The sequence below is a fragment of the Dunckerocampus dactyliophorus genome, chromosome 8 (assembly GCF_027744805.1).
Source record: "Dunckerocampus dactyliophorus isolate RoL2022-P2 chromosome 8, RoL_Ddac_1.1, whole genome shotgun sequence".
Lineage (NCBI taxonomy): Eukaryota > Metazoa > Chordata > Actinopteri > Syngnathiformes > Syngnathidae > Dunckerocampus > Dunckerocampus dactyliophorus.
This window is the reverse complement of record NC_072826.1, coordinates 21402719-21430221: the sequence shown is the minus strand read 5'-3', so window position 1 is coordinate 21430221 and position 27503 is coordinate 21402719. Positions and strand designations below refer to the sequence as shown.

General features: G+C 38.3%; 2 protein-coding genes across 6 annotated transcripts in view; one reads left to right on the top strand and one right to left on the bottom strand.

Annotated features, from left to right (window-relative positions):
* LOC129187058 (zinc finger E-box-binding homeobox 2-like) overlaps positions 1-20428 on the top strand; it is a 56716-nt gene extending 36288 nt beyond the window's left edge. Inside the window, exons 2-8 of the mRNA XM_054785979.1 lie at positions 7800-8096; positions 12183-12374; positions 12445-12638; positions 12715-12826; positions 15917-17130; positions 19198-19381; positions 19457-20428. Coding sequence (XP_054641954.1) covers positions 7800-8096; positions 12183-12374; positions 12445-12638; positions 12715-12826; positions 15917-17130; positions 19198-19381; positions 19457-19941 — 2678 coding nt within the window. The 3' untranslated portion in view covers positions 19942-20428. The remainder of the gene's footprint in view (positions 1-7799; positions 8097-12182; positions 12375-12444; positions 12639-12714; positions 12827-15916; positions 17131-19197; positions 19382-19456) is intronic.
* Positions 20429-23391: 2963 nt separating this feature from the next.
* Positions 23392-27503, bottom strand: part of arhgap9 (Rho GTPase activating protein 9) — a 61941-nt gene continuing 57829 nt past the window's right edge. For 3 of the 5 annotated variants that reach the window (XM_054784322.1, XM_054784321.1, XM_054784319.1), the window contains one exon: positions 23393-25896. In XM_054784322.1, coding sequence (XP_054640297.1) covers positions 25713-25896 — 184 coding nt within the window. In that variant the 3' untranslated portion in view covers positions 23393-25712. Of the gene's footprint in view, positions 25897-27503 lie in introns of all 5 variants that reach the window. The other 2 variants (XM_054784323.1, XM_054784320.1) reach the window with 2 other exon arrangements.

The window sequence follows — 27503 nt, the reverse complement described above, 5'->3', positions numbered from 1 at the left end:
AGCAGGTGTCAGTAATGTTACTGTAATGTTAGGTGAGACACACAAACACCAGACTTGATCGCTGGAACCACAGGCTTTTATTGGAGGTGTGAATTATCTCACGACAGGCACAATAGTAACAGCGTAATAATCTTAATAATAATCCTAATAATAAAACAAGCCATTGTTGCGGCCGTAATCCACTCAACTTTGAACCCCGGACGTCACTTCCTGTCCTCCACATGTCCGGAACACATTTACTGCGCCACACACGGGCGTGAATCTTATTTTGTCTGCTATGTTGGGTAATTGGAGTATAAAGGTGACTATGGGGTGTTATTTCATGTTTAGAGGGCTCTTACAGTATAATGTTAAAAACTGTATTTAGAAGATTGTCAACAGGTTTTCTATGCTCGTACTACAAAAATATTTGCACTTATAATTCACTTATCATGGTCAGATCTGGACTATTAAAATGCGATCAACAAGGTATTACTTTACATGCGTTTTATTATAACAGCAACAATAAAAAATGTAGGTCAGTGTAAAGAATTAAATGCTAAGAATAAAACTCTGTGCTGTGCTTCTGTGCTTCTTGCAAATGTCAAGAATTACCTTGGTGTTTCATAAATGATCAAATTTGGTGTTTTTAAAGAGGGGAAAAAAATCACACTAATTTGGAAATAAATGCTTTTTGTTGAACCGTGACTTTTTTATTTTTTTTTAACAAATTGAAAGAATCAGCTTGGTGTTTCCTAAATGGGTTGTAGTTCATTTTTTAGAAGAGCAGTCACAAATTTGGAGATACATGATTTATAAAAAATAAATAAATAAATAAATAATAAATAAATAAATACTGCAATTTAAAACATTTGCCTGGAGTATGCTGTTAAGCATTATTTCATGAGAAAAATGTCCCAAATTTGGAGATACATTATAAAAAGGCAGTTGGAGAATGTTAAATGCGTTACTATGTATTCTTTTTATCGGATGGCAATGTATTGCAAAAATTCATCTATGTAGTTAGCTTGGATTGTATGAAATAACTTTATTTAAACATTATTTCAACAGTGTTAAAATGGGAAAAAACACCCCAAATTTGGAGATACAAGATTTGTACTGCAACACAAGTCAGTTTATAGCTTGGGCTTTGCTAAATGACGTTAAAACAGTTTAAAAAAAAAGACATTTGGAGATACCTGGTTTGTGTCGAACAGGAACGTGAAGAAAAGCAATTTTCTTTGCAAATGTTGAATGTCTACAACTTAGTTTGGTCGGCTTACTAAACACAGCGTGTTTAAAGCCACTTGTTGTCGCTTAACACCAGAAAAGAAACAAACAAGGTAATTTCTGGGTCATTATTGCACACCACATGATTGCAATGTAAGATCACATGTGCGCACTGTAAAATAAACCGTAGCTGGCCGTGTGTGCTGTACAGTCTATGCCTTCCGGCTTATAAACAATTTCTGTGTGGACGCGCCGTAGAACCAGTTTGTTGACTCTGTTCAGTCGGCATAAAATCTAAATAATGTTCCTTGACCTTAAGTTAAATTGCTTTGCTGCGGTTTGCATTTAAAAAAAAATATAAAATGCCATTCCTCCGTAGCGAATGTAGATTTTCATCCTTTATTTGTTTTACTGTCTGACTGCTTAGAGGCAAATAAACTGCATGGATCACATGCTTCCAATCGTGGGGTTTTTTTAAGCTGAAGGGTCTTTGAGGTGCTTTGAGATGTTTGTGATCAAGCTCATCAAGCATGAAGCAGCAGTGTTCTTCAAGCTCGCTCTCGATATGAGTCACGGTCTTCCCCTGCTTGCACACTTTGTAGCATACTCTCCTCTTTTCTACTTATTGTGTGTTTACCAGCCCACATATAAGTAAAACATCTTCCACAGTCAGCCTCACGCTGCATGAATTGATCAGCACTAAGTCCTTTGTACCTTCGCACACAAACTCAAACCTCCTGCGCTGTTCAAAGGCCAAACAAAGAAGCAGCTATTTGAAGGATGCTCGCGCTATCCAAATAAATAAATCAACAAGGCAGATAATGAAAGCCATGCCGGCGCGGTGCTGCTTCAAATGGGCCGATGTCATTCACTGTCATAGCAGGGGGAAATTAGAGCCAATTTTACGCTAATCCGGACCAGACGTGTTCTTTTCTGAGGGCCTGGGGGCGCGCCCTGAACATCCTGCTGTTACACCTCGGCTACATTCGTCTTTGCGACAAGTTCAGACTAATTTCCGACCTCGTTAGAGCAAGTTAACGCTGACCTGTGTCAGGTTCTGCTTATGAAGGGTGTCACCAACTAACAGAGGGGTGTCCAAACTTTTTCCACAGAGGGTTGCGTACTGAAAAATCAAAGGATGCAGGGGCCATGTTTACGTTTAGAAAATGTACAACCCATGCAGAAATACAAAGCCTGAATCTGAGCTTTGTGTTAGCGGTGACAACGCGTATTATTAGTATGAACTTTTTTGCTCATTTTTCCTTCAACTTTCTTCTCGTACATTTTTTCCTGTAATATTATGTGTTTATTCTCATAATACTTTGACTTTATTATCGTAATATTATATCTTTTACCCAACCTAAAATTGCAACTTTCTTTGTTTTGCTTGTTTCTCATAATTTTATGATGAATAATTTTTGTTGTGAATACCGTAAAGCACCGTGTATAAACCGCACCCGTGTATTAACCGCACCCCCATTTTCAGGCTCACGCCGGGGAAAAAACATTTTTAGTTCATAAATGCTTGCCAACTCTTTCATCTCAAATCAACATGCGTAAAGGTACTAAGCAATTTCAAAAAGAAGAAAGGAGAAATCTGCCGTCCATCAATTCATCTGCAATGGAATTCATGTAAGAAAAGTTTGCCGTCAACTTGCCGATGATGTCCGCTCTCCAACGCCGGATGACTGACTCGTCCACACCGTGCTGCCGTCTTGCTGCCCGGTTCCCAAACTCTTCTGCATACCGGCAGACGGAGGGTTTGAACGCTGCGGTGAAAGATTGTCGTGGCATTTTGAGAGGGTACAGGCCCGGTCACACCGCCCGAACTTTGCTGTAGCGTCCCTTGAACGGTAGAAAGAGGGGGCCGAATTTCGACAATGCTCGTCACAAAATGGGAAAAAAAAATAGAAAACACGGGTGTTGTCCTAGCGGTGCACCGCTGAAGCCAGCGTTGCTTTAGCCTTGATTTAATGGTAGCGAATGTTGGTTTAGCAGTGACGCGAGCGGTGATAGAGCGGCGTTCTGCGCATGCGCATGCGTATGCGGATCAGTTATCCATGTATTGTACATAACACAGTGTGTAACTTCAGTGTGAATTTGAATAAACTCCAACGTTGTATTGTATTTTACATTTGCAATGTTTTAATGGAAGCTTAGGTTAGCTTCAGTGTATATAGAGAGCGTTTCACTGTGTGAAAATACAGACAGCCGTCAGATAAGTTAGTTGCATACACTAGCATTTTCAGCAACTGTACAGCAGAGGGCGTTAAAGTCAAAGCAACTGTCTGACCCACAGACGGCTATTCTAAAATGGACTTGTAGTCAATTTCTGTGTCTGGTCACAGACCTGTCATCGTGTATAAACCGCACCCCGATTTTTTGCTTCTTACCAGTGGAAAAAAAGTGCGGTTTATCTTTTTTTTTTATATAATGACTTGTATTCTTGTAAATATACTGCTCTTTTATCCGTTTTTACTGGGCTTTTTTTTTTGTTTTCTGTCTTAATTGGACTCTTAGAACGTGCCCGAAGGCCAATAAAAAACAGCCATGGGCCGTACTTTGGACACTTTGGACAAAAAATAACGCTGTTATTGTTTTCCAGTAATGGATACCGTAATTAATAACTATTCCAAACGTTATAGTGCTGTTACCGCCAGTGAAAGGTGGCACACTATTATGCACCATTATCTATATCGGTGCCCTGCGATTGGCTGGTGACCAGTCCAGGGTGTACCCCGCGTGTCGACCGAAGTCAGCTGGGATAGGCTCTAGCATGCCCACGCGACCCTAAAGAGGAGAAGCTGTATAGAAAATGGATGGGTGGATGGATGGATATCTATATCGGTGATCTGGATGTTGCTTAAGTTGCCGTTGTTCACTACTACTACTATACAGGAAGCTACAGTATATGGCTAGTCAACAAGTGTTGTGGTTACTCACTCTCGAAAACACTGCCTCCTAGCGTTTTGGTAGAGAACTGCAAGTCATGATCTCAGCTCTCAGCCCTAACCTCATGAAACATCTCTCAACAACACAAAGCTAAATCCCACTTCTTTTCCATATTTCAAGGTTTTTGAGGGTTACGTGTCAACATGTGCTTGTGTAAGAGTGTTAGCATAGCACATTTGGGTCAGAGAAGAGGAATTATTGAGATTTTTAGCCCTTAACTGAAACAGACTTCAACCAAGGCAGCTTCCAAGCCTTGGTTGGCCTTGGGGAAAAAAACAACCAAAAAACAGGGAATGTATCTCAAAAACAAAAAAATGTTGAAATACTTTTTATGTTACCCTTTATGGCTTTTCTCTTACTGCTGTCCCTGACTTCCATCTTGTTTTCCTCTCAGGTGTGTCTCCTTTATCTTCTTCCCCACTTCCTCTTCCTGTCCTTCACTTCCTGGTTCAGGTCAGTCTGAGGCCTTGCTCTTGTCATTACCTTTTTTTTTTTTTTTGTACCTCAGTGTCGTTTATACAGTATATGAAATAAACTGGTAAAAAAATTGCCATATTGGATAGCATGAACTTGAATTTCTATAGCTAAGCCACAACAAGGTTCTTGGGCACATGGCTTCACGGGCCGCTTGTTGCTAGGCAGAGTTCACAGGGCTCAATCATAGCAGCTCCAAAAACCAATGAAAACATTAACATGTACTTTATTTTTTCAAGTAACAAAAAAAGCAGTAGCATATCAGTGTCTGAGGTTGCATTTCAATCTACTTAAGCCGCGATTAGGTGCTTGTGATTGGATATCGCCAAGCAAATCAGTGAGATGGAACCCTCGGCCCCCATGGAAAGCCCTTTTTGCAAAACAAGAGCCAACTGCTGAAATCCCGTGCATGTGTTTGTGATTGTCATTTATTGTCTTCTGCATGGGAAAATGAACTGTGGCTCTTCATGTCGGCAGCAGTCTGGCCATAAAGGATGTCATTTAAATGTTAAATTACAGTCGTGCTATTGATCTTGCCCTCTTATTGTGACTTATCTGCCCTGCTGATGATTTACTCCATTCATCAATAGGAACATACGAATTTAGATCACACTTGTGTGCTCTTTTCGCATTTGCAGACCGTGTTTGTGCTTACTATAAAAATTGAAATGTTGTTTTAGCTGCATTTTCATCTAGTGCTACAAGCTGAAGCCTACTTGTCTTTTTTTTTAATTAAATATTTTTTTTAGATGTAAAGTGTGGCCAGCGAATGCAGCAATTTATTGTCATTGTCATAAAAGTGTGTCTATAAAACACATTATTGTGAAGTTCGACATGGATGGCTTTGGAAGATGTCTGATAGTTTGCACATTTTTGCAGTTCCTGGGTGTGTTCGCCCCAAAATGTATGCATGTGTTTTTGGCTCATGACAAACCACAGCCCCTCAACACAAAAATACAAACTGAAAACAAGCCATAATGCAGTACTGTTGAAAATGTAGTCATCTTTTTTTATTCTGCTTGTGTTTTTCCCCTGTTTAGTTTCGGTTCTCTATATTGTTTCCAGCATTACAATAGGCTGGGTGGCAAATGCCTACCGCATGATCATGAATCATTTTTATGTATTTTTCGTAATAAGCAGGAAAAAAAGTTAAATTATTTAAAGAGCGGAGAATGGACCAAGAAAGAATTCATTGAATAATCATAAAGATAGTGATATTTTAATACTGAACTTTACATTTTGTAATGTAAATATATATTTTAGATCATATCATCATTGTATTTTTGTTATTATAAGATTATATAATAATTATATACAGTGTTCCCTCGCTCTACTGCGGTTCAACTTTTGCGGATTTGCTGTTTTGCGGCTTTTTCTGGTGCTTTATTATTTATTACAGCGTATGAACGCTGTTACAGGCCGAGCCTGGCCCTTTAAGAAGAATTGCATTGTGAAGTTGAGTGTCTATCTCTTTCCCCTCTCATTGTTTTCTGCGCCCTGATTGGCTGTAGACCATTGTCAATCAATCTCCTTCGTGCCGTCCTGCCATGTGTCCAGTGTCATCGCTAGCTTGCTTGCTTGCTAGCTTGTAAATGAATCTTCGCTTCGTCTGCAGCAGTAAGTTTTGACAAGGATACAAAAACGCTACAGTACAGCGGAACGGCGGCAGAGCGAAAAGGCACGGTCACAGGAGAGAAAGATGCGTGAGTGAAACAATAGTTTTTTGTGCTGATCATTAAGGTTGATCATTCATGTTATTGCCTGTCTGAGAAAAGTGTATAAAGTGTATGGTGAGGGGTTTTACAGCCTTAAAACATATAAAATAATTGTAAAAAATCAAGTTCTACTTTGCGGATTTCACTTACTATTTTGGGAACCTTTCCCCCGCGATAAAGGAGGGAACACTGTATAATACTTATACTACTACCTTTCTGTTTTAGTTAACATTTTTTATTTTTGTCAAGCATTTTTTAATATTTATTCTTGTTTTTTTTTTCTTGATTTGATTTAAAATAAACTGAATTAAATAAAATATTTTATATCATTTAATAAGTATATACAATTTTTTGTCTAGTTTAGTAAAAAACTAATTTAATGGCATGTCAATCGTGCCGCACGGTGGCCAAGTGGTTAGCATATTGGCCACACAGTCAGGAGATTGGTAAATATGGGTTCGAATCTCCGTTGGGCATCTCGTTGAGTGGAGTTTGCATGTTCTCCCCGTGTGTGCGTGGGTTTTCTCCGGGTACTCTGGTTTCCTCCCACATTCCAAAAACATGCATGTTAGGTTAATTGGTGACTCTAAATTGTCCATAGGTATGAATGTGAGTGTGAATGGTTGTTTGTCTATATGTGCCCTGTGATTGGCTGGCGACCAGTCCAGGGTGTACCCTGCCTCTCGCCCGAAGTCAGCTGGGGTAGGCTCCTGCATACCCGCGACTCTAGTGAGGATAAGCGGCATAGAAAATAGATGGGATGGATGTGTGTCAACCTTTTTTTTTTTTTTTAAATTTTCATCTTAAAATGTAAATTTAAAAAAATGTATAGAGCAATTTTTTTTTTATTATTACATTTTAAAATTTTCATAAAATAACATTTTAAATATAATATAAAAATGATATACAGTACAGTATTACAGCGGAGAACAATCGGCAAAGAAAATTATAGAATGAATGAATTATTACAGCGGTATCTTGCTTTTTATTATTAATTTATTCTAAAAGGTTTGACCAAAAACAAGGCAATTTTCCCCATAGAAACTAATGTTAATGCAGTAAATTTGGTCCAGACACCCAAAAATATTAAAACAAAATAATCCATTTTCATAGAGAAATAATAGTTTTACACACGTAATGTAAAACAACTGAATGACGAATGAATGGAAGTTATTGTTGATGCAGACTTCCCATCCATCCTGGCGATATCAAATTCAATAGTGTTTCTCACCTTTTTTTTTTTTATGAAAATGCTGGCACTCGCAACTTTCTTTGGCCCTACGGAAAAATGCACGGATAGTGAGTCAGCAATGTATAGGGTGCTTTTTTTGGGCAATATTTTACAATAAATATGCATAAGTTGTAATGACAGCATTTGGGAATATTGTATATGATGGGTATACAGTATATGATGACGCTCCTCACATCCGTCCTGCTTCTTTTCCACAGTGGATGCAGAGCAAGTGGGTTCACTGGGGTCTGAGGGAGAGGACGAGGGGGGGCTCTGGAACTTAGAGCCCCAGGACTACCAGGAGAGCCTGGACAAGACCAGCCTGACTCCCAGCGAGGGCACGGAGGAGCCCGACAGCCCCGCCCTCTCCGCGCAGCCGCCCAGCCTCAGTCCGGGAGGCGGTGGCAGGAAATTCTGGGCTCAGGTGGAGCCGGAAGCCGAGGCCACAGACGATGGCGGCGGTGTGGCCTCTGCCGGCGACAGGGAGGGGGAGCAGGGATCACTGAGGATGCACTGTAAGTTGACAATAAATCAAACGCTTTTGTATCTCAGGCCTCTAACCACACATGTGGGTGTGTGTATGTAAATAGTGCAGCGTTGCAGACACTTGTGTTTAAATAACTCCAGTGGCCATTTTATGTGAAACAAGAGCAGTGGGGCACCAACCACATAGGTAAGCTTACATACCAGAACACTACGCTACTGCGTACTGTGTACCCCTTCATGTACAATTTCCCCTATGGATCATACAGACACCAAAACCCATTTGGATTATTCATTCTGGAACATCACAATGAAGCACATAGAGTACACGAATACAGAATTCATCACATTCTTCTTCCTAAAAAAAAAAACATTGCCAGAAAACAGTTGTTGCTTTTTAGTGTTTCATCATAACATGACAATAAATCTATATTTTTGCTAAATAAAAATATATATATATTGTATTTTTTTCTACAAAAAAAGTGGTGTTTAAAAAATGATAATGTTATGAAAGTAAATAATATTTTTTCGTCAAAAAAAGTAAATTATGACAATAAAGTGGTATTTTTTTATGATCATGATATTATTTGAATAAAGTTGTATTTAAAAGTTACATTTTAAAAACCATGAGAATTTTTTTTTAGAAGAAAATGCAATTTAAATTTTTTTAGTGAATAAGTTATATTTTTTGACAAAGAAGCTAAGTAAAAAGTGGTATTCAAAAAAAAGATCATAATATTATGACAACAAAATTATGGTTTTGGAGAAAAAAGAATAATTCATAGAATAAAGTTGTATTTTTTTTGAGGGAAAGTGGTATTTAAAAAATAGTATTATGAGAATTGTTATAACAATTTTATTTTTTTGACAGAAAAAGTAAATTACAAGAATAAAGTTGTATTTTTCTTTAGGAAAAAAGATCATGATATTATTAGTAAAAGTTATATTTTTGGACAAAAAGTTATGATTTATTTATTATTTCTTTTCGAAAAAAGTGGTATTGACGATCATAATATTTTGACAATAAGTTTTTTTTTTTTGAGAATAAAGTAAATTGGTAAAAAGTCGCATTTATAAAAATATGGTAATATTTATATTTTTTGGAGAAAGAAATAATGGGGAGAATTACGTTTCATAATAGTAGTACTGTAGTAGTACTGTATAGTAGCAAAATGAGAGGTTTTTTTCATTTGTGTAAAATCAAGACGATGATAATAATAGCACTTTTTCTCTTGTAATATTACGACAACTTTATTCTCAAAATATGACTTCTTCTGTAAGTTGCTACTTTTACTTTGTTAATATTTTGGCTGTATTCGTAGTGGTCCTTATACTTTTTCGGAAGGTGACTACTCATATTAAGTATAAAAGATGCACATATTGCTTGAGCAAACAGCGCTATCTGGTGAGTGTCTAGTGACACTGCCGTGTTTGTCTGATGGTAACAATGGAACAATTCCTCAAGCTGCTCCATGTGAAAGAAGCATGACAAAAGAAGGCGTCTCACACAATCCTGTCACTATTTTTCCACGCATCAAAGAGGTGACGCTCCGAGGCATTTTTGCTTTTTTTCCTTCCGCTCAGATGAAAGCGTCACGCAGGCCGCCGACTTAACGGGCACTTAGCCCGGCTGCTCGTGTGATTTTGGCCTTGCCCTGCGAAGAAAGGCAAAGCGGAGTTTTTACAGCGCTCCACCGCACGGACTCGTCCCCTGGCCACATAAAAACACAGCTCCAAATTTGCCAACATCTGCAAACATTTGAAAAATCCTCCTTAAAGTGGCTGAAAGTGAAGCTGACTGGCTGGAGGTGAAGATAGGAGGCGCCATCTCTCCAACGTCTGTGGCTTTGTCCTCCTCCTCCTCCTCCTCCTCGTCAGTCTGCATGTCAGCGCTCCCAAGGACGCAAAGCGGGAGAAAGACCTTTTATTGCATCTGTCTGTCTTTCTTCAAGGATAATACAATTCCATTTATTATTTATCCTCATTGTGACTTCATAAGGTGCTTTTGATGATCTCTTCGTAATTTGGACCAAATTGGTAGAATTTTGGAAAATGCTTCTTTTACATCAGGAGTGTCCAAACTTTTTCCAGCGAGGGCCACTTACAGACCAACCAACAGCATTTTGGGTGTGATGTCATGACTAGAACACATTCCGGGAACCAGATTCAAACACATGCAGCCATGAACTCGCAGCAAAGCCAAGAAAATGACATTCACTGATATTGTGTTGTGATAACTGTGATATAACACACAAAAATGGCCTCAATTATGTTTTTTTGACTGTCAGTAAGTAACACTGACAGCTTTATATGCACACTGCAAAATACAACACCAGTGACCAGCGATCGCTGCTTATTTAGCCCTGGAAGGAAACCCCATACAATTATTCTAAGAGTCCTAGAATAGATCTCGCTAAAAAATATAGATTTTCTTACTGAAACTGACAGATCGACCGCAGGCTAGATAGACAAGTGACAGCAATTCATGTTTTGCTAGCAATTCACATCTAGAACAATTACGGGTGACACCGGCAACCAGGAGCAAACAAGCACAGCCATGAATGCACACAGAGAATGTGACATATTCACAACAATAATTTTATAGTCTTTGGTTAAACTGGCTGTCTGTGTGCGGTTATGTATTTATTTATTGCTTGATTTTATTTTTCTCATTGTCTATACAGCTTGTGGAGCGCTTTGGTCTACCCTGGTTGTTTTAAAATGTGCTATATAAATAAAGTTTGACTTGACTTGACAATAATAACATCCACTAATATTTGTATGTTTTACTGGCAGTGGTAGCTATCAGCTAGCTCTATGCACACTGCACAGAGCTGAAGACGAGTGATAACGATTGTTGTTTAGCCAGCAATTTGGCATGAAAAGCAATATTATTATTCTAAGTGACGCTGCAATCAAAGTCGACCCTTCTGCACGCTACAACAGATATCACATTAGCCGCCTAGCTAGTGCATCAGTAGGCCACACTGCATTAGCACTAGGCTGGCTATTATAGAGAATATTAGCAAAGGAAACATGGATTGACTTACTGCCGTCTTGGCACGCAGATGGCATTTCCATCTGCGGGGTAGTATTGAAACACCTGTCCCACAAAATGTGCCAATCATCTGACGAGGTGAATGGTGTCTTTCGGAAATGTGAACAAGCTTACTCCGTCGCCTCGAGTGTTCCACCAAATAGCCTTGAACACAACGAATGGGCATGTGTTTTGGTGTCATGAGCACTTTAATACTGAGAGAAAATGAATGAGCCACATTACAAGAACAGCTCTAAATTTTACGAGAATAAAGTGGAGAAAAAAGTCACAATATTCCGATAAGCTGAGTTACTTACAGAGCTGTGATAATGCGAGAAAAAAGAGCAGTAATACAAAGTGAAGTTACAATTGTACGACAGTTGTACTTTTATGATTAAAAAAGTGGCAATATTAGATTTTAGAGGGTGGAAGTTTACGAGAATAGCGTTGTGCAATTACTAGGCACAATAAAAGAACAAAATGAATCACGATCAAATTTTAAAAAAGGATTCTGTGGGAATAGAGAGCAGAGATAATTTGAGTGATAAAATGAATGTCTTAAGAAAATGTAAAAATTTTACAAGAATAAAGTTGTACCAGTATGAGGGAAAAGTCATAATTTTGCGTGGAAAAAGTCACAGTTTTACAAAAACTAAGTCTCCGACATTAAGTATAATGTTACAAGATGAAATAGGTACAATTACGAGAATAAAGTAAAGTAACGTAGAAAAATGTTGGAATCATGCAAGAATAAAGTCGTAATAATCCGACAAAGAAGTTGTTATTTTACAAGGGCGGGGCTTTAATACTGTGAGAAAAAAGTTATGATATTACAAGAACAGCTCAAAATTGTGCAAGAATTAGTCGTACTATTATAAGAAAAAGAGGTAATATACCGGCAGTAAGTTGAAAAATTAATGTATGACTTTTTTTAAAATTTCATTTCATTTCATTTGACAGAAATAGAGCCAGAATGGTGTGAGAAAAAGTCATAGGATTACAAAATCAAAGACATTTTACCAAAACATAAGTGGTATTTTGTATTTGAGTGATGTTTTTGCTGTGTTTTGTTTCTACGCAGATAAAAGCTCAGACTCCCAGGTGGACTTGGAGGACCTTGCCCATTATGACTTCCTGGCCAAGCTGAGGAAGACCTCCACCTCCGCCAGTCTGTTGGACCATTTCGGCCACAATGGCACATCCACCGTGCACGAGGAGCTGCCGCCCGCCATGTGGTCCCCGGGCGCTCGGCACCACTCACCTGACGGGGCAGGTAAGCCGGTGCCTCGGCAAATCAAAACTCGCTTCAAAACGTCACCTCTTTATGCATTTGTCTTCTCCAGATGCCAGGAGGAGACAGCAGGCCTGCCCCTTCTGTCACAGGACATACCAGCATGGAGCCTCTCTGAGGGACCACGTCAAATACTGTCAGGACAGAGACAGGGGACACATGGTCTGTCCATTCTGTGGATACACTGCCCCCCATAGGGCGCAACTGGAGCAACACCTGGCGCTTCACCACAAAGTGCATGACAAGGTGAGTGACACTCAACAAGAATATATTTGACAAGTTATTGTGGAGATGATTGATGATTATACTGGTCGCCTTGCAGAGTGCCATCACATTGGATCAGGGCATGGAGACCAGGAAGTTCAAATGTGTGCAGTGCGGAAAGGCCTTCAAGTATAAACACCACCTCAAAGAGCACCTCCGCATACACAGCGGTGAGACCAAACAACCACGCAGCAGCTAAGCTTATTTCACCAGAAACTTCTGGTTAGAATTCCTGCTAATAAGTACACTTTACTACTTACCCCAGAATATTTCCTTCAAAAGTGGGGCCACACTTCCGTGAAAGGCCATCAAGTCAAAAAAATAACAGAAAAAAAGCCACAGTTTGACAAGAATGAAGTCGTACTAAAGTATTATGATAAAAAGTTACTATTAGATTTTACAATACATTTTACAAGAATAAAGCTGTAGTATTATGAGAAAAAAGTTATACTATAAGAAAAAATATACGATTTCAAAAAAATAAAGATCTTATTTAGAGCTGTGATATAACGAGAAAGAAGTCGGAATATTAAAGGAAAAAAGTTTCATTTTTATGAATAAAGTTGTGTTAAAGTATTATCATTTATAATAATTTAATTATAATTACATTAAGAATTAAGAATTTTATAATAATACAGTCATGGAAAAACTTATTAGACCACGCTTGTTTCTTCCGTTTCTTGTTCATTTGAATGCCTGATACAACTAAAGGTACCTTTGTTTGGACAAATACAACAATGACAACATAAGTGTTACATTTTTGGGCAGTGCAGTGCTACAGCTATTCATGTAAGAACATAAGTGATTTTGGTTATTATCAAGAAAACCATGGGAGTTGCTAGATATCAGCTCTTAAATGAAACTCTTATGAGCTATATTTGTTATCATCATTATATTTGTCCAAACAAACGTACCTTTAGTTGCACCAGGCATTACAATGGATCAATAAACTGAAGAAACAAGGCTGGTCTAATCATTTTTTTCACGATTGTAATTGGACAAGATTAGAGCTGTAATATTATGACAAAAAATTGGAACATTATGAGAAAAAGTCACCATTTTTAAAGAGTATTTTGATTAAAAGTTGGAATTTTACAGGAATAGAGCTGTAGTATTATGACAACAATGTGGAAACATGATATGAAAGAAGTTGCAATTTTACAAGAGTAAAGTTGTAGTAACGTATGAATTTCCACGAACAGAGCTGTAATATGACAAAAAGTTGGACTACTACGAGAAAAAGTTGCACTTAACCAAGAATAGGTTTGTAGGAACGTATTGCGATAAAAAGCTGTAATTACTGAAAACGTGATGTGAGCTGTCATATTACGAGGAGAAGAAATCATAATAGCTAAAACAAAATGTGTGATTTTGAAAGAATAAAGTCAGAGTAAAGTATTATGATAAGGAAGTTCTTATTTCATAAGAATAGTTTAATAAAGCTTCATCAAGTTTTAATAAATAAAAGTCGGAATTCACGAGAAAAAAAGTTGCAATTGCTGTGATGAAACGTTGCCATAGCATTATGACAAAAAAGCTGGAATATTACAAGAAAACAGTCAACTTTACAAGGATAAGGTTGTCGTAGTGTACTGTGTTAAAAAAATGGTCATTTAATAAGAATAAAGCTGTATTATTATAAGGAAAAGGTCTCAATAGCATAAGAAAAAATACACGATTTCAAAAGAATAAAGTTGTGGTATTACGTTAAGGGCCGCACGGTGGCCTAGTGGTTAGCATGTTGGCCAACACAGTAACAGTCTGGAGATTGGGAAGACCGATTCGATTCTCGATTTGATTCTCCCCTGGGTATCTCTGTGTGGAGTTTGCATGTTCTCCCCGTGTGTGCGTGGGTTTTCTCCGGGTACTCCGGCTTCCTCCCACATCCAAAAACATGCATGTTAGCTTAATTGGAGACTCTAAATTGTCCATAGGTATGAATGTGAGTGTGAATGGTTGTTTGTCTATATGTGCCCTGTGATTGGCTGGCGACCAGTCCAGGTGTACCCCGAAGTCAGCTGGGATAGGCTCCAGCATGCCCCCGCCACCCTAATGAGGAGAAGCGGCATAGAAAATGGATGGATGGATGGATATTACGTTAAACAAGTTCTTATTGTATAAGAATAGAGCTGGACTATTATGAGGAAACATTTGTAATATCTTCAAAACATTTGCAATTTCAAAAGAATGAAGTTGCTAAAAAAAATAGGTTGCTTTTTTGTAAGAATAGAGTCGTAATATTATAAAAAATATGTCGGAATATTACAAGAAAAAGTTGTAATTTTCCAGAAATAAAGCCATAATAAAAAGAGTAAACATTTTTAAAAGAAGTCCCAGAAATGTATTTTTAACCAAATGTAATTTTACACGATGATGAGTGTAATAAGAAATTTAAAAAAAGTTGCATTAGTAAATAATGTACAATCATGAGAAAAAATTGTGACTTCACAAGAAAAGTAAAAAAATATAAAAAAAATAAAAAACTTTAAAAAAAAAAGTAATATTACAGGAAGTCATATAAATAGGAATTTGTTTTTTTATTTATTGTAGTTAGATAAATGGTAGTTTTTATTACAATAAAAAATGGAATTTATATGAATAAAACTCTAATATTATGAGGAAAAACGTCATAATAATATAACATACTACACAATAAAGTTGCACTAACATGAGGAAGAAAACTGTAATACTGTTAAAAAAAAAAGTCACAATTTTACAGGAATTAAGTCTGTAATATAAGAAAAAATGCAGTTATTTAGTACATTCAAATATTACAGCAAATAAGTTGTAATTGTACAAGAAAGAGCTGTAATACTATTAGGAAAAAAAGTAGTAATAATACAAAAAAAAGTTGACATTTTTGTGATAATGAAGATTTTTATTATGAGAAGAAAAAGTCCAAATTTGACCTGACTAAAGTAATAAAAATAAGAGTAAAATTTTACAAGAATAAAATCAAAAGTATGACAAAACGTTGTCATTTTACAAGCATGGAATGGTAATATTAAGAGAAAAAAGTGTACATATCTATTTTTAAATAAATAATTGTAGTAATGAATATATATAGTAGTGTATGATTGTATTTTTTTTGTAGTGTTTTTCATTCTTCACCTGTTGTTGCGAAGTCATTGGTGGATCTTCTAAGGAAGCCATGGAGATTGTTCCTTTCTCTTTGTTAAAGGGCCTCAAGAGTCCATGGTGGGGGAATAAAGTTGAAAGTTAAATGAACTAATGTAGCGACTTTGTCTGTCCTCCTTCAGGAGAGAAACCATACGAGTGCTCCAACTGCAAGAAGCGTTTCTCCCACTCTGGCTCGTACAGCTCCCACTTGAGCAGCAAGAAGTGTCTCGGCAGTTCAGGAGGGACAAACGGTGCATTGAATGGGCATCCATCCTTTCCAGCATCTCCGTCTGCAGGCAGGGAGAGAAGCGGTAAGGGCTCTCCTTTGGCGTCACAAGCCCAGGAGAGCAGCAGGCCTCTGGGCCAAGGACCTGAAGATCCTCACCAGTTTTCAGTGCAGGATTACGGCTTCAGAGCTTCAGACCTGCCTCCTCTTTGCAACCCCTCGGCGGAGCTCTCCTTGAGAGCCAGCATCTTGAAGGGGACCACCCTGCTGCCTTACCTCCAGTCTGGTTCCAAGTTCGAGCAAATGCTGCAGGAGATGCTCCACAGGGAGGTGAGCAAGTACGAGGACATGGACACCGTGGAGGAGAGGCGGAACGGAGGAGGAGGTCCTGATAGGAAGTTGTCCCCAGAGCGGGGGGCTAAGTCAGGCGGCGTGACGTGTCGCTGGTGCTTGCAGGTTTTCCCCAACGTTGTGGTCCTCCTGCAGCACGAGCACTACCTGTGTAAGATGAACCGTGAAGCCGTGGAGGCGCCTGAAGGCGCTCACGGCAAAGACCACCCCAAGGACGCGACCAATGGAACCTCTGGAGGAGAATCACCTGCAGTGCAAAAGTGGTCTTCTGTACCTCAGCAGCTTCTGGTGGCGCTGCATTCTCCTCAAGGAAGCCCCAACCACGCCTCAGAGGTGTCCTCACCTCACACCAGAAGAAGACTTCCATCTTTGGGTTCTCCTGCATGCATTGACCTCAGCAGCCATCCACCTTCTGAACTCTCCTCACCTCACACGTGTGCTCAGAACGAACCTCTGGACCTTTCCGTGCGCAAGCAGCTAGCAAGTGTCAACGGTACGTCCTCCAAGGGAGGCAGGACAGACGACAGGAGGCGGCCGAGTCCTGCACAACTTCCAGATCCTTCCCTCCACCCCATGTACAGAGCTCCTCCTGTCTTTCCAGGATCTTTGTACAATGGATTCCCCTTCTTCAACCAGCCCGCTTTGAGCTTTGCAGGACACGACAGCATCGCACCGCTCCCATTTGGCCCCGGCTTCCTGTCTCCTTTGGCCTACATGGTGGACAGCGACTCAGAAGCCACGCTCAAGAAGCTGCATCAGGAGAGACAAGCGCTCATGGTATGTATGCAATCTGCTGACACTGCAAAAACTCAAATTGGGGAACCACGGTCAAAATGTTGGCTTTTATTTGTAATATTTACATGTATCATAAATATACTGTACTACCCATAAAATGTTTTACAACACTCCAATTCCATTCCCTTTCCATTTTTGGAGCAACAAATTACGTTCTCCAGTCCAATGCTGTTCAACTGATGTTCACTGATGATGGGTATAGTACCACAGTGTGTTAAGAACACTGGTTTTATGCAGACAGAGGAGGTACTAAGTACTCCAGAACCTGGAACACGTGTAGGAATTAGTTGCACCAACTTCCAAGGCTTGATCAACCTCCATTTCTGCAGAACTGCTTTAAATTGTGGACCCATTTTGTGTTCCGTGAAACAGGCCTTTTTGTATCATTCTGAAATACACTTCATTTTTCCCTTATGGGTCACCTTACTTTTTTTAACCTCTGGCACTTCACCACTTACCTTTTGTGCCATTTCAAGCTATTCATTGGACTACTTGAACTACTTGAATTTCAATAAATAACTGGAGACGTTCTAAAACTTTTGACGTGTCGTGTATATATATTATAAAACGTGGGTGCGTAGTCTACAAAAATAAATAACCACTGGGTCAAAACCCAATGGCATTAACATCTTTATCTACCTCTGCATGCGCTTGAAAATGGTTCAACTCAGCTATTGGTGTGAAAGCCTTGCGTGTTATATTCGTCTTACAATCAACTCATCAGCCGGATTAATGCTGGCTGAGCAGTTTGCTCCCTACCGCTATTACAACATTGGTTCTGTTGCGGCTGCGGCGTAGCAATATACCGTCAATATACTATTACTGTTAATACATGACCGTGTGGTCAAAGAGAGCTACTTTTTCCTTCCCACTTTTTCATGCACTTCAAATCATTATTAAAGTTGTTTTTTTTTAAGTTATGATGAGTTTACACAGCCGCTCACCAATTATTATTATTATTATTATTATTGTTATTATTGTTATTATTATTACCACCTGCTTCCAGTTAGCATCTTTGCAGTCTAGGTGAGTAAATGCCCCAGCTATAATTACAACATTGACGCTTTTCTTACAATTGTACAACTTTATTATGGCTACTGTCATTGTTGCAACTTATTTTCTTCCATTTTTTTTTTTATTCAAGTAGTTTTTTTATCATTTATTTTCCATATTTGCACGTATACGTATTTCATTCATAATGATACAATATCTCTATATAGATACGTTCTGAATAAATTATTGATTTACCTTTATGTATTAATTAATTATCCTGTATTATTGCACCTTTTTTCCGGATAATTTGTACAACTTTTTTGCCGTAAAAGCAGTACGATTATGGCTGGTTGTTAAAAGTTATGGGCACTCGTTAGAAAAATATCATATCAAAACTATCAATTACGATATGATATATAATATTATATTTAAAAAAATACATGTATTTTTAATAAAACAAAATAATATAAATAAAAATAATTTTAAAAAGTATATATATATATATATAATATAATAAATATAAAATAAATGTATATAATATAATATAAATAATGACATGTCAATGTTACACCTTTTTCTCCTAATATTACAGCTCTGTTTTTGTAAAATTACAACTTTATTTTTTACTATAATGTTTGTGCTTTATTCTAGTGAAATATTATATTGTATTATTAGGACATTATTCAAAAGAAAATACTTGTTTGAAGCATTTTGGGAAATTGTGTCAGCTTGTTTTTCTTCTTAGAAGTGATGCATCTAAGATTTGACTACATATGAATTCATATAAGCAAGTAGGTAGTAAGAACAAAGACAACAAATAAGTACAGTAGATTTCTGCTTTTTGCAGTGAATGGTGAAAATCCGTGAGTAAAAATGTCTGTTTTTGATGCACGGCTCGCTCCTCCCCCTCCAAACATTCTCCTCGGATTTCTTTTGATGCGTATCCTGGATTTCAGCATAAGATGACCAGTTTTCCTTCAGCTGAAGAATGCCTGGTCACCGAAAAGGTGCTTTTGTAGTCCAGTCGTGTCAGTGAAATGTGGTGTTGTGTTTTAGGGGGAGGTGTTAAACCGTGGAGCCCTGGACTACCTCTCTCTCATGGATGAAGGCTTGGAGGGGGACGGAGGACCAGGACGCAAGAGACTGAAGAAGACGGACGAGGGTCTTTACGCTTGCGACATTTGTGAAAAAACCTTCCAGAAGAGCAGCTCGCTGCTGCGGCACAAATACGAACACACGGGTGTGTGGATGTACATGGCTTCTTTTGCATTTTGGGTGGATTTATGTTGAAATGTCTTCTTGTGTCCATTTGCAGGCAAGCGTCCCTACGAGTGTAAAGTGTGCCAGAAGGCGTTCAAGCACAAGCACCACCTGATCGAACACAGCAGGCTGCACTCTGGAGAGAAACCCTACCAGTGCGACAAGTGCGGAAAGCGCTTCTCGCACTCGGGCTCCTACTCGCAGCACATGAACCACCGCTACGCCTACTGCAGCAAGGACCAGCAGGACCCCGACCACGATCACGAAGACCTGCCCCGAGAGCCCGCCCTGTCCACGGACGACACCCGGACCCCGCAGTCCTTCCTCAGCGACGCAAGCCTGGACGGCGCTTCTGAGGCGCACAAAGAGGAGGAAGAAGATCAGGATGGAAGAGACGAAGAAGATGGAGATCCTGTCCCGGCTGAGGAGAGCGCAGACGGTGCGGAGCTTTGGGATGGACACCAGCAGGACCGGAATGGAGACTTGGATAAATGTGAACTGAGTGTGGACGTGACACATCTAGCCACAATAAAAACTTGATGGAAGGACAAAAGCGTACGTAGATGTAGTGTACATAGATGTCTCCTGCCAAAGAAACACAGCATGAAGCCACTCCAGCCAAACATGTGACACAACCTTTCGCTTTCATTCAGCCAAACACTAAATACGGGACGTCTTATTGGCAGTGGAACCTCGAAAGCTCAACAAAATCACGTTTTTTTAACCTCCATACTTCATTTCTGATTTGTTTTCCCCCCTCATAGGAAAATAATCTGTTCCAGGGTCAAACTGTCACCCTCCTAAAACCTTTAAATAACAATACAGGTCATTTCATTAACAGCAGTTTAAACTTTCACGCTATTTCACTGAATGTTTTTCTTTTAATTTAGTATTATTTCATCATTATCAAATAAAAACACACAATATTAAATGATGTTTTAATTCTTTTTTTTTTTAAAAAACACTAAAAAATGAATCACCAAGGTGTCATTTGAGTCAGGCCGCATCCGCGCCTTCTACTTTCTCAGGATTCATTTCAATTCATTGTCACACAAGTGTAAAAAGAAGCTAACCTTTTGAATTCTTTTGTTGTTGCGGTAACAATAAAAGGTGAAAAGTCTTTTTCAAACTATAGCACATGTTCAACAGGACTCGTTGGCACTGAAAGGACAAGAAAGACACAAGAATTGAAACGCTGGTAAGGTATAAAAATACAAACAAAATAAAAATAAGCTTAAATGTGGGAAAAAAGTGGGAAAAGAAGCCAACCGCTGACAGGAATAACATGGAAAAGCACACGAAAAGAACCCATCCCCTCTTAAATGTACTGAGAAAAGATGGAGGCAGATTTTTCAAATACTATCGGACTGACACGCAAGTGTAAAAAGAATGTGAAGGCGGGGGGGGCCTAAAGGACGGGGGTGTCCACACATTTGACCAGGGAGGGACGCAAACCCAAAAATGAAAGGATGCAACTTTGCCACTGACGTATTTCGTAAAGCAACACATGTACGGTAGCTGTGCTAAGAAGTTAGATATAGATATATTAGAGATATAATACAGATATATTATAGATATAATATAGATATACTATAGATATATTATAGATATAATATAGATATATTATATATATAATATAGATATACAATACAGTAGATATATTATAGATATACTGTAGCTACATTATAGCTATATTATAGATTACTCACCTAATTCCTCACGACTGGCAACGTTATTTTGCTGTGTTTGTTTCTCATTCCTCCACATATTCGTTCATATTTCAGCTCCCTGCTACTAAAAGGAAGGATTTTTTTTCTTCATGTTACGTTTTCTCTTGTAACATCGCAGCTTTTGGTCTTTACGCTCGTAAAATGGCAACTTTTTTTTTATTTAAACTTTCTTCTCGTGATTATGACTTTATGTCCCTAATATACTGACTTTGTTCTTGGAACATTTCAACTTTTTCCGCACCCTCATTTCCCTATTATTCACTAAAACGACGTTACTCTCCTAAAATTACGACCTTCTCTCGGTACGTTACAAGTTTTTTCTCTTTATCGTTTTTTTCTGTCATTTTTCCATTTTTGGTGAGGGTTTTTTTTTTATGTTTTGAAAATGTGGCTCACGGTCCGCTCTTTGGACACCCCTGGCCTAAGACGTGTTACTTTGTAACATTTTGTGATTGTCGGGTCAAGCGTAAAAAGAAGTTAACCGCCGGTAATAATAAAACATAAAAACATGATTTTGTTGCTGAAGTCTTAACTTGAATGAGAAAGACAAAAAAAATCTTGCAAGATTTACCGACGGTGATTCCGTGGCGCTTGAAAGCGGATTTTCCACAAAAATGCCGGTCAGATTCTGATGAAACCTCAGGGGCTTTGGACTTTGGAGGTTCCGCTGCACTTTTCACGGACTGTCCTGCGCTACGAGAGCGTCAACCTGTCAGGTGACCACGTTTGTCTTATTTATGCTGTGAAAGATGAAGGGCGACTTTTTAGAACGACAAATGCTTTCACTTCCATCCGCAGTGAAACGTGCGGTTTTGTCTCCCTGGTTTGTTTGTCAAAGCAATGCAAAAGTCGACTACAGTCTTGCCTTTGTAGCTTTTTATGACTTTTTGTGAGTCAGCGTGAAAAGTGCCTCCAACTGTGAGTCATGTGACCACTAGTTAAGACCATCTTCTGCTATGCAATGTCTTATGATGGTCTCTCACACACACACACACACACACTAATGTCCTTTCATGCAAAGCTTCAGGACGCAAATACGTTTACCTTCACACAATGAGCGCACACCTCGTTTTTAAAATAATATATCAAGCAGTATTTTTGTAATAGAGCCAAAATGCCGTTTTTTGTGTGTGTGTTTTTTTTTACTATGTATGAACGTTTTATAATATTTCTTTGCATGTTTGTGCATATTTGTAATAATAAATTGTACATACGTTATACCACCATCCTGTCCTCTCTTCTTTATCTGACACCCCCACCCTCCCACTTTATTTGATATTTACTTTATGTGTACTACAGTACTTTGTTTACTCTAAATTAATTTTACTATTATTTTAAATCACTACTGCCAAAAAATATATATTTAAAAAAATCAACCTAATAATTCATTTAATTATTGTGAGACGGGTCTCGTTTGAAATTATTTTAATAAATTCTGAATAATTAAAAAAAAATGTTTTAAAGAAAAAATATAAAAACCTATAAAAAATAATTTTACAAATATACTTTAATATATTTAATCCTTGTTAGAAGGGCCTAATCAGAAAGAAGCACTAGCGCTATTTTTTAAATTATTTTTCTATCATTCTGAATAATTAATAAAATCAAACTAATATTTTAAAGAAAGATATAATACCATAAAAAATGTATTTCATAAATATGAACTCACTATTCGTTAATCATTTAATTGATTTCTAAACAATTCTTAATCATTACAAAACATTTAATAAATTTTTTTTTTAACTTTTTATTTTTTTAGAAATGTATTTTTTTATGTTATGTATTTATTGTGAAAAGGGCCTCATTAGAAAGAAGCAGCAGCAGCACTCACTATTTTTTTTGTTGATATTTCAATATAATTCTTAACTATAAATATATAAATACTTTGATAAATAATTTTTTTTTTCACATATAATTCATTTATTCTTGCTGAGCAGGTCCAAATTTGCACTCAAAGCTGTTCTTTATTTTCAAATAATTCCTAATAATTAAACATATACATGTATAACTACTTTATTTTAACAAAAAATACTAATTACACTTTTAAAATATCATTCAGTCCTTGTAAGAAGAAGGGCCTCATTGGAAAGAAGCAGCATTAGCAATCGCAGCTTTGTTTAATTATTTTAATACAATCATAAATAATTCTTAATACTTAAAAAAAATATTTTAAACATATTTAAAAAAAACAAAAGCACAATATATATTTTTTAATAAGTATTGTACTTTTCAAATATAATTTATTTAAATTGAGGAAAAAAAATCATTCTTAATAAAAAAATATTTTAAAGAAAAAAATATTTTGTAACTATAATAAATACATATTAATATATATTATAATATGAATTATACATTTAAAATGTAATGAATGCTAGTGAGAAGGCGTCATTAGAAAGAAGCAACATAGCACTCTACAGGAGAATCACATGGTGGGGGGGGCTCACGTTGTTTTATTTCAGGGCAGATGTGGTTTCACAACACATTTCAAAGCCAATCTATGGAGTCAAATGGAGCATTTCCATTAGGGATGCGCCGATCGATCGGCCACCGATCAGTATTGGCCGATAAATGCCTTTCACAAAAGCCGATCACCTCAGGCCCGTACTATTGCAGCATGCAGCCTGTAGCAAGCTTCCCCCGCCCACTTTTCTTCACCCTGCGCGGGTGTGCCAAACCCACAACAATCATGTCTGCCGTGTGGAACTGACCGGCCGTTTGTGAGCGTGATATCAATTTTGCAACCTGCAAAACATGTGACGAAAAATATATCGTAGCATATTAAAACGTTTTCATTTACTGCGGCCTTTGAAGAACAAACACTTGGCGGAGAATGGTGAGTTTTCGAAGCTCACAATGTGACCATCGGGCAAAGCTAACGTAACCCATGCTGGACAACACTCACCCATATGTGCAACAGTCACAAGCCGAATAACAATAATAACAAATAACCCCAAACATAATTGAACTCATCGGATGAGACGACCAGCCTCTCTCAGCAGTGGAAGACGCCGGCTTTTCCGATTGCTCTCTCACTTGGAGCCCCGCTGCACGATACCTGGAAGTCCTGCTAGAATGCCATGAAAATATGTACTCTTAGGCCTGTCATGATAATCCATAAAACGATTAACTGAACGATAGAAAAAAAAACGAGGTCTATAATTTTGACGCCTAGATAAATTGACATGTGCGTATGCCTGTTCCATTTCCTGGTCTTGCTGTAGCGCACAGGCTTGATGAGAAGAGGGTTCACTCTGCTTGTGTCTGAGCGCATTGGTTGTATAGTCAAATTAAGGGGGAGAGTGAGCCTCCTGTCAGCTAATCAGCATCTTTGTCACAGTGCGTGGAGGTGGGGGCCTAGCTACTAGTGATTGAATACAATTAATGCTAGCTAGGTTAGCAAGAAAACGCTAATATGAATGAAAGCACAAAAGCGATAGTCTGGAAGCCGAATGCCACAGTTCCAGTGTGGATGTGCTGTGGGGCATTCATCCCGGCGGTTGGCGCTTACTCGGACGTTTGATCGGCGAAGTGAATGAATAGAGCTGGCGATAACCAGGGTATGTAAAGTGGTGACGCCGTGCTATATATAGTAAGCATCTTCTGTGCCTCACACAGATACACTACACTGGAGTGCCATCTAGTGGCTCAAATGTGACACGACACGGTGATCATTGCATGATAAAGTTCAAGATAATATGGTCTAAAAAAAGGTCAAAGTTTAGCGATTATCGTTGATAATTTATAACACAATTATCGACCAGGAAAATGTGTTATCGTGACAGGCCAAGTAGTCTCACATCCAAAGCCTCCTGAAAGATGTTCTCTTGAAAAAGGAACTCAAATATGTTTTTGTCTAAATGCAGGTTATTTTATGTTTTTTTAAATTATTTTTTAATAATTACCTATTTCTTGGGCCCCCCAGGAGTCAGGGGACCTTGGAATTATCCTAACATTTCCCCGTTATACGGCACCCCCTGGCCAATAGCACTCATCATAAATACATTGAAAAACGCACACTTAATTGATGTGATTGGCATCGGTGTCGGCCGATTTCACTCATGGATGATCGGTATCGGAATCGGCAGCATCCCTAATTTAGATGCTTGGCAGTGGACAAAGAAGGTATGGGACACCCGTATGTACATACGTATATATTCTCACATAAAATGTAAAATGGGGAAGTTCCACAAGAAACAAAGAAGCGATGTGGTAGAAAAGGAAGATGGCGGCCATCGTATCATCAGTGTGTTTGAACGGAAGCGTGCGCTGATGCTCGGCCGCGTAGAGGCGCATTCACAGTGAGGCGGTTCCACTACTCCTTCCTTTGTGTATCTGAGAAGGTGGTCGTGCGGGGGTGGGGAGGTAGCCTGGCGACTATGAAGGAGAAGTGACAAGGAGGCGCCCGCTGCATCCGAAGCCGGGCTCCCACATCTGCGGTCAAAAATCACGGCAGCCAAAACGGGACTCTTGCAGCAGCGTGGCGGCCAGATGTCCTCCTGACGAAGCACACGCCGCTTTCCTTCCGATGATCTCTTCATGTGAAATCCGTTCGACGCCGTCTGGAAGTCAACACGGCCGACCTCAGGAGGCCCTCCTGCCGAAGACGTGCTCGTACTCGTTGAGAATCAGCTCCACCGCCTGGTTCTGGTACACCATGTTCACCGCCATGTTGCCGCTGTCGCGCTCGGGGCGCATCAGCGTCGGCCCGAACACGATTCCGATGTTCTGGGTGGTCATCCGGTTGGTGTCGGAATGCTCTAAAACACTGCAGAGAAGACAAGATTTACCAGAATTCTTGCAGAACTTGAATACAAAGCTGCGTACTCCATCATGATTGTATTAGTATTATTCATGTATCACATGGAATAGCAGTATTACATAATAATAATATTACAAAAGCACCCTTGCACTGCCTGGGTCTTTGTGCTCGGGCCCTAATTATAATAAGAGGGAGAGTCCGTATGAGTACAGTACTGACTGCGCTAATGAAATACAGCAGATGCCCTCCTTTCTGGGTCACTTCCTGGGACCACAAGCCAAAATCCACAAGCAAGCCCATAAAAACGTGTATTTTTGACACACGGCTCGCAACCTCCCCCTCCAAAGCCCTCTTGTTAACTTAATGTTGATGTTCACCTCTGATTTCTGATCCACATTTGCAATAAAAGCGACTGTTGTAATTATTATGTGAGATTCAGCTCCAGAACCCGCCCCTTCCCTCTTCAAGTGCCACTGTTCACTCACGACAACACTCACGACAACACTCACGACAACACTCACGGTAACTGTGGTGCGTTCGAGGACCAGTTCAGTGAAGCGTAAAGGCGGGAACATGTCAAAATGGTGGGCTTTTTTTTTTTATCATGCATTTATAAATTAGTAGCAAGCTATGGTGAATGAGATGGGCTTTCTGCGGAGGAAAGAATACAAATATTTTGGTTTTTGTGGGGAACCACTGTCCAACACTACAATCACAAGTTTTGAGACAGCTTCTCTTTCAATCGCATTTCACGTTTTGAGCAGTACGCTACATCAGGGGTGTCCAAGGTGCGACCCGCGGATGTTTTAGTGCCCTTTTAAAATAGAATTTAATTAGAAACCTAAAAAAAAAGGAAAAATCAGCAGTTATTTTGCAAGATCAAAGTCAAAATTTTAAGAGAAAAAGTTGTAATCTAACAACATAAAGTCGTAATTTTACATTAATAACATTGTAACATTATAATGATGAATAATGAAAAATAACATCATTTTTGTAGCATAAAGATGAAATATTAAAGAAATACTTTTTTTTAAAAAGTCTTAATGTCATGAAAAGCAAACAAAACAATGAATAAAGCTGCAATTTGGGGAAATTTTGGTTGCAGAAAAAGTTGTTGCAAGAACAAAGTCAAAATATTATGGGAATAAAGTCATAATTAGAAGAAGAAAAATGAAAAAAAAAAAAAACAGCCGTAAAGTCAAAATATGAAAAGAACAAATTTGTATTCTTAACAGAAAACAAGTCACAATATTACGAGAAAAAACTGTTAATATTATGAAGAAAAATAACATCATTTTAGTAGCATAGAGTTGAAATATTAAAGAAAAATGTTAAAAAAAAAAGTCATAATATGAGACGCAAAAAAAACTAAATAAAGTTGTAATTTTTTTAAAGTTAGGTTGCAGAAAAAGTTATGTCACAATTAAGAGAAAATGAAAAGGATAAATCTGAAATATTAGGAAATGGAAAAAAAAGCAGAAATGGAAAAAAAAACAGCTGCAATTTTATGAGAATAAAATCTAAATATTAGGAGCAAAAAATTTTATCCTAATTAGAAAAAAAAGGTCTAAATATTTTAAGAAAAAAGCTAATTTTAGTAGCAATAGAGTTGA